At 37.6% G+C, this 7573-nt stretch overlaps 1 protein-coding gene across 1 annotated transcript; it reads right to left on the bottom strand.

The window, feature by feature from the left end:
• Positions 1-1848: 1848 nt before the first annotated feature.
• On the bottom strand, positions 1849-2853 carry LOC129742870 (uncharacterized). Its single transcript, XM_055734815.1, has one exon. The coding sequence runs from the start codon at positions 2851-2853 to the stop codon at positions 1849-1851; it is 1005 nt and encodes a 334-aa protein (XP_055590790.1).
• Between the last annotated feature and the right edge of the window lie 4720 nt (positions 2854-7573).

Below are 7573 nucleotides of genomic sequence, written 5' to 3'. Positions count from 1 at the left end.
TTTACCTGTTAACTGGGAAAAACGGTGCCACATTGTTGTAACATTTGTCGATGGATGAAAACTAGTTACAAAGTTTATCCAAGAATCTTTTTTTGCTTTTTCTACTGCTTGTCGCGCTTTCAATCTTAACTTTCGAAAATTTGAATAAGCTTCTTCGCGTTCAGAGTGGTTTAAATAAGATTTTTTTAAATTTTTTAATGCTTTCTTTCGAGCTTGAATTGCTTCACCCACGTTTTCAGTCCACCAATAACTATATCTGGAGGATGTATTGCCACTAGATCTCGGAATTGATTTCGCAGCAGCAGAAATTATAATATTTGTAATATTTTCCACCGAAACAGAAGAATTTTTAGTCATTAATTGATCAATGTTGGTTTCAAAAACTTCCCAATTTGCTTCTTTCATACGCCATTTCTGAATCTTTGGAATATTTGGAGGAGAGCCATTCAAACGAACTTCGATAGGTAAATGATCACTGTTAACAGGATCTGGAACAGTTTTCCAGGTGAACTTATTTGCAATATTCGAAGACACGAATGAAACATCAAGGGCAGATGCGTCAAAACCTCTGCTATCAATTCGAGTGTATGAACCATCATTCAGAGGAGCAAGACCATTTTCGGCAGCCCAAGCTGCTATCTTCCCACCCATTCGATTTGTTCGGGTGCTATCCCAAGTAAAGTGGCGGCCGTTAAAATCACCAGCTATCAAAATTGGCTTTGGTAGAACATCAGTAAGTTTACAAAGGTTATCAAACGTGAGATTTGGAGATTTGAGTGAATTGTATACCGAAACAACCGTTACTTTGAAGGGAAAAAAAAGTTGCACAGCAACTGCAGGGATTTGTGTATCAACATCAATCACTTCATGCGGAAATTCGCGCAGGATTGCAAGAACGGCAGGGCCCCTACGGGTGTTGGGTTGAATTGAGGAATTATATACTACATACCTATCGATCAAAAACTTGCTGTAGGTCTCCGTCAACGTTTCCTGAAGACACAGTACAAAAGGTAGGTCGTCTTTAATTTTGTTCTGGAATTCTGCTGCATTTGCCCAGAAACCTCTTATGTTCCATTGGATCATAAAAAGCCTACTGCGAGCTGAACCCACTTCCAAGGCATGGTTACCCCTTTCAGATGGCGTTCCTCTACCCATTTCGCTGTTGCTGCGTTCTTCATCAGGAATCGTAGAAATCATCTCATTCGGGACGTCTGCAAGGTGTAAGGCGAAGTTGTTTCTGTCGACACCAAAGCTAATTGTGTTGGAGATACTGAAGTCGCTGATAGAGTGATCCTTTCCATCTCTAATTCCATTTGAGACTCATCCGGGAGGTCTGTAAGGTGCGAGGGAGCAGGATGTGTGTCTGGATGGGAAAATGTTTCGAATCTACTCACCGAGGAGAGATCTTTTCGTTCAAAGATCGATTCCATTTTGGGAAGTTCGTTTGAAGCCATTTCTGTCGCTATTTGTGTTAAAAATAGTGAAGTCACTGGTCTAGTTGCATTTCCAATCCGATCCGTCTCATAATCAATTCGGGACTCATTCAGGAAATCTGGAAAGTGCAAGGCAGCAGGATGTGTGTCTGGATGGAAAAATATTTCAAATCTACTCACCGAGGAGAGATCTTTTCGTTCAAAGATCGGTTCCATACTGGAAAAATCATTGCATGTCGTTTCAGCCAACCGTAAAGCTGAATGTTTTTGAGATAATGAAGTCTCTAGTCCAAAGTCAATTCCTATCCGTTCCGTATCATAGTCCATTTGGTTAGCAGGTAAAGTCCGGATTCCGTGTTCGTAATTTCCTTCCAATCTGATTATTGTCGGGGTTCCAGATTCGTTGCCAAGGTCTTCATCGTGTTGTCGAGTGGTAGTTTTTTGTAATTTTCCCGTTACGTGGGCGAAAAAACTGATCGTTATCGGATTCATGCTCAGTTTCGCTGACGTCAATTTGCTCATTATTCGAGTCATTTTTATTAGCTTGGGAGTAAGATGCTTTTTTGGAGTTTCCTTCACAAGAGTACTTGGTGGTGATTTGTCGTTTGCTTCTACCATTTTCAAAATCCATCTCCCGAATATCGGTGGTCTTTGTAACAGGCATTTTTTCGTGTTGCTTAGAGAGCATTGGTGAAGGTTTTCGAGATCGAGATCGCTGTCTTGTGATAACGGTCCCCGTAGAGGAGCAGAGGGCTTTCATCTGAGCACGCATATCATTCAACTGTCGTTGTAGTTCTGCAATCTGTTTATCTTTTTGTTCCATCAGATTGTTTTGCAATTCCTGAGCGTATGTAGTAGTTCTCTTGGAATCGGCCAGTGCTTTGCGCGCTTCAGCAAAGGAAAGACCTTTATCGATTCGCAAATGTATGACTTCGTCTTCTTCTTGATATTTAGGACAAACCTTTGACATCGGCGAATGACCAGCTTTGCAATGCAAGCAAAAGGCAGCTTTCGCACGCGTCTCGTCTTCCGTCGTGTGGAAGTTAGCAGAGCAGTTTAAACAAATTGGTTTCTCTGAGTTCGGGCAATTTTTACCAATGTGTCCGTATTGCGCACATACTCGGCAGATCATCGGTGTGGGATAATACTGTCTAACACCAACTCGCAACAGGCCAAAAAATACATGAGTCGGGAGAACTGTACCGGTGATATTGAGGACTAACAGAGGAGTGTTTTTAAGCACCTTACCCACACGTTTCTTTATCCTACGGACGTTGGTAATGCCTTGTGGTTGGAGCAATTGGAGCAAATCTTCTTCTTTAAATTCAATTGTATCCGGCTCATACACTACACCTTGTACGACATTAAGCGATGGGTGAGAAATAACTTCTACTTGACTACCATCTGACAAAAATTTCATGTCGAGCAACTTCTTGTACAAAATCTCAGACCGGGTGCGAATGACATATCTAGATCCTCTTGCTTCTCTGGATGCCGAAATATGCTTGATATTTTCTCGTCCCACAAACCTTTCCACTGACAAACTGATCAGGAAAGGGTTAGCGGGCAATGGTAGGACTTTAGTACCATTCTCGTCACTTTCAGATGAAACCGTTTTACCTCTCATAAGCAACACTCTCGTAAATCCATCATCATGAGCCGTTCGCATGAAACCAGGAAACGCTTTTTGCCCAACTCCATCAGGAGGGGCAGGGTTGGGCCCAGGCATCAGCCTGGAAATGCCAAATCACCCAACGGTAGTATAACCTCTTCACAGCTGAATATAAACAATCGAATCCAAACCAAAATGTTCAAAAACTGTAGTTTAGATAACCGAAAACGCGAAAATTTCACTGCACACGTGTAGAAACACAATTTAGGCAGCCACTTGTAACAAAACTGTTAATTTAAACGTCCAAATTATAACCGAATTCCGCAAAAAATAGTCCGCTTGATAAAACACGTGTCTATAACCTCAAATGATGAGACGACCTTGACCTCAAGATTCGTTTTCAGTTTCTACAAGGATATTTGTATGTATCTTCCAGAGCTTTCCATTATTTCAGAAGATAGACTTCGTCGTTCTTACTACGAAACGTCGTTTCTTTGAAGATTTAAAAAAAAATTACAATTGATTATTACAAATCGACACAGTATGGAAATTCATACATTGATGGCCAAAACAAGGTAAGAGTTGTCTGTGTTATCGGTATACACCCATTGTTAAATTGTTATGTTTAACCATGTTCGGTACGATTTCCTATAAGCAAGGTTTTTCACACTCCCAAACAAACTTTGCGTCACGGAACTATTTCACTATAATAGACTAATCTTCAAGTCTAAAAATCAAAAATTGACTCGTTGATCTGTAGGAAAGCAAGCAAAGCAACTGTTTTGATTTCAAATAGAATGCAATACTATTTGTATCGGAAACTGATAATATAATCGTTTTTATTCTTGTCAAGTCTTGTAAAACGGTCAGGTTATAATAGTGATTGGTATATTGAACTATCCATCCGTCATATTAGCAACACATCCCTAATGGTTTCCTATCTGTTCAACTGGCAACAATTCCAGTGAACACTAGGAATTAACTCTTCGTCGATTCTAGAAAAATAGCAAATTGAGGTTCTCTCTCACTTGCAACTCTCTGTTATTGTTTTTTTTTTTTTTTGTAGCGGTCCACCACACTCCCCCACACCAAAAGGCTCAATTGAGCCCCCTGGTAATGGGCGCTACTGTTCTCAGCACATCTGGCAGCAAAACAAAAAAAACTTCAATGCGAACGAATTTTTAATCATGCTGAGAACACAAAAGTTTATTATTTAGTGCGAGGAAATGTATGCTATAATTAAACAAGATTACGATAAGGATCTCAATGGAAGAAAATTTCCTTTAAAGAGAATTATTTCTTTTTTTAATATGATTAACTAATCAAATATTAAGCTAGATTTACTTAAGTTTACTTATAAAAAGTGAAATGAACGACAAAAGAAAACTACGATGCTACAAAAACAAACAAAATTTGATTTAAAAAAAAACTGGCAGTTGATCGACTTTTTTAACGATTCAATTTTACTTTTAATAACTGTACTACTTTGACTTTAAACATGGAACGGTTGTTGATGGTCTTTATTCCAATAGGTAAGGCGTTGTATATTGTAGGTCCTTTAAAAGAAATTCATTTTTGCCCTAAAAATGTCATGGATCGGCTTCGTTGCAAGTAATTATTTTGACGAGTATTGTGGGTTCTTAATCCCGTAGTAAAATCAAGGTTTAGGTTATCGCTACTCGAGGGTATACTATCATTAACGTATATAACGGTTTGCAAATTACAGAGTTCGGTTATTGGAAGAATGCTATGCGTTCCCAGAGAGTATAGCTGTTGGGTAGGAAAAAGCAGAAGTAGTCTGAAGATGTTTTTCATTTCCAATTTGTTGAGTTATAACATTCGTTGATGCAGCTGAATAAAAAAATATCTGTATCATCATCAAATAATCGAGCTGTGCCTTTGAGTGGTAAATTACAAAGATCGTTTACATACAAAAGAAAAAGTAACGGATCAATGTTGCTTCCTTGGGGTACACCAATATCAATGTTTCTCAACTCGCTTCTTGTATTTTCGATCGCTACGAATTGTTCCCTTTCCAAAAAATAACTGCAAAGAATGTTGTTAGCAGCACCTCTTATTCCGTATTCATTCAATTTGTACACAATTTGTACAGTATATTTTCCTGATTTAGAAAATTTTCAATTCTATTCATTAGAAATTTTTCAAAAACTTTGCTAAAAACATTTAAGGTTGAATGGGCTTGTGATATAGCTCAGTTGGCAAGTCTGTTGTCTCCTGAGCCGATGTCCGCGAGTTCGAACCCAAGAGTAAACATCGAACACAGTTGTACCGGATAAGTTTTCCAATAACGATCCGCCAACTGCAACGTTGATAAAGTCGCGAATGCCATAATGATGGTAAAACGACTATAATCGAAACAAAAAAAAAAAAAAAAAAAAAAATTTAAGGTTGAAATTGGACGGTAGTTATTTACGCCATGCGGATCACCTGCCTTAAAAGTGGTAATAACTTTTGCAACTTTGAGACAATCCAGATAAACTTCTGTCTCTAAGATGTGATTAAAATATTGCATGAGTATACCAGAGAAAACTTCGTTGTTATTTTTTAACGCATCTACAGGAAATCCATCAGGTCCACGACTCTTTTTATTTTTAAGAGATAGAATTACTTGTCGAACCTCGTTTACACTAGCCGGACGTAAAAAGATTGTATTTTATACACTATTAATATGCGACAAAGGATCACTTCCGGGATCAGATGGGATTTCATTAGCTAGTTTTTCTCAATCGTAGAAAAGTGTTTGTTAAATTTTTCACAAATCTCAGAATTGTTAGTTTTTTAGAACACATTGAGAGAAAACGGTTGTAAGTTGTTGTAATGTGTTGTAGCCCATCATTGACATTTTCTGGTAGACGAATATTATTTAAATGATTTCCAAACAAATCGCTCAGTTTAGAATGATCAATAATTTCTTTCTTCAGGATTGTTTCCCTCTTATCACATAGCAATTTAGGGATGTAACAATTTATAAATGTTCATTTACATCTGTAAAAATAGTATCGTTTCTAAGTCGGTCTATGTCAATCTGCTTCGAAATAACGTGATCTAGGATATTTTTAGTTTTTGGTCTAGTTGGAAAAGTATTTGTGCAAGCATAACTGAAAGATTCTATAATTGATTTATATTTCATCACAGTGTTAAAATTAATTAAATTCACGGGGATATTGAAGTCACCAACAATAAGATTCAAATGATTAACAGGAACAGATGCTAATAGGGATTCAATTTCATCACAAAACAAGTTAAACGAAAACGCAGGTGTTCTAAAAATACAATTAACACTGAAAATTTGACCACTCAGACATATTTCAACACTGGTTCTATGAAAACCTTCAACAACTTTGTTTTCAATTTCTTTAAATTTCAAATTCGTTTTAATATACATCACAAAGCCTCCATATGGTTGATCACGACATGAAAATATTGAGGTGTATCCTGGAATGTTATAAATAGGTATTATAAATATTTTTGACGAGCCATGTTTCACAAATGACAATAACATCATATTCAATTGATGAATAGTTTGTAGCGCAGAATCATGTTTGCATGAATCATACTGTTTACATTTGCCACGCGGATTGTAGTCCAAAATAAGTAAATGTAAATATCGGTCGTCGCGAGAGAGTTTCAAAAGTAAAAAATCATGAGACTTAAACTTTTTGGTAAACAAGTTCGTACGTGAATCGTGAGCACACGATTTTTACACCCTAAAGTTGAACGACTATATATTTTCCAATATTTAGGAAAAATTAAATAAAATGCAAATACAATATTGCACAACACATATTACATTGAAAGGCTCAGTTGGGATACCGGCTAAATTTGAGAGCTTCTTATTCACTTCTTTTTAACAACTTACAAACAAAAACCATGATTAATATTACAAATTTTGAAAGCTGTACCTATAGGTTTTTAATATCGTATTGAATAATTTCTTCTACTTATCATGTACCCCATTGGGCTTCCATCAATTGCATTCGTTACAACGAACCCATCGATCACGCCGCCGATTCTGATCGTTGCCAAATCCACAAAGCTTGCCGATAGGCTCTGAACAATTCCCACCATTTCTTTACATCTATCTGAGTCGCTTCGTTATAATGAGTAGTCGAAGAACTACTACCAGTTAGGCTTCAACTTCGGCTTAGGCACAATAAATAACAACAGCAAAACAACAACATCACACCCGGCCACCACCCGGAGTAGTCAGCATCAAAAGCAAAATTACCAATAAAGGATGGTTGCTTGTTGATTGGTTTGTGGAATGGAAGCAACAAATATGGAGGCAGCGAATCGAGAAAAAAACAAAAACAAAAACACAGAACATACAGGTAGGTCGGTAACTGCAACTTCTAGTAGGTACCACTAACTAGTTGGAGCCTTTTAGCTGCTAGGAGTTCTTCAATCACGTTTCAGAAGCGCAACCACACACATAAAAGTGCAAGCAAGCACCCAAGAATGCTCATGTTTTATGACGCAAGTCATTGGGGGGACGAGCTTCAACATG

This window comes from Uranotaenia lowii, chromosome 2 (assembly GCF_029784155.1).
Source record: "Uranotaenia lowii strain MFRU-FL chromosome 2, ASM2978415v1, whole genome shotgun sequence".
Classification (NCBI taxonomy): domain Eukaryota; kingdom Metazoa; phylum Arthropoda; class Insecta; order Diptera; family Culicidae; genus Uranotaenia; species Uranotaenia lowii.
This window is presented reverse-complemented; position numbering and strand designations above follow the sequence as displayed.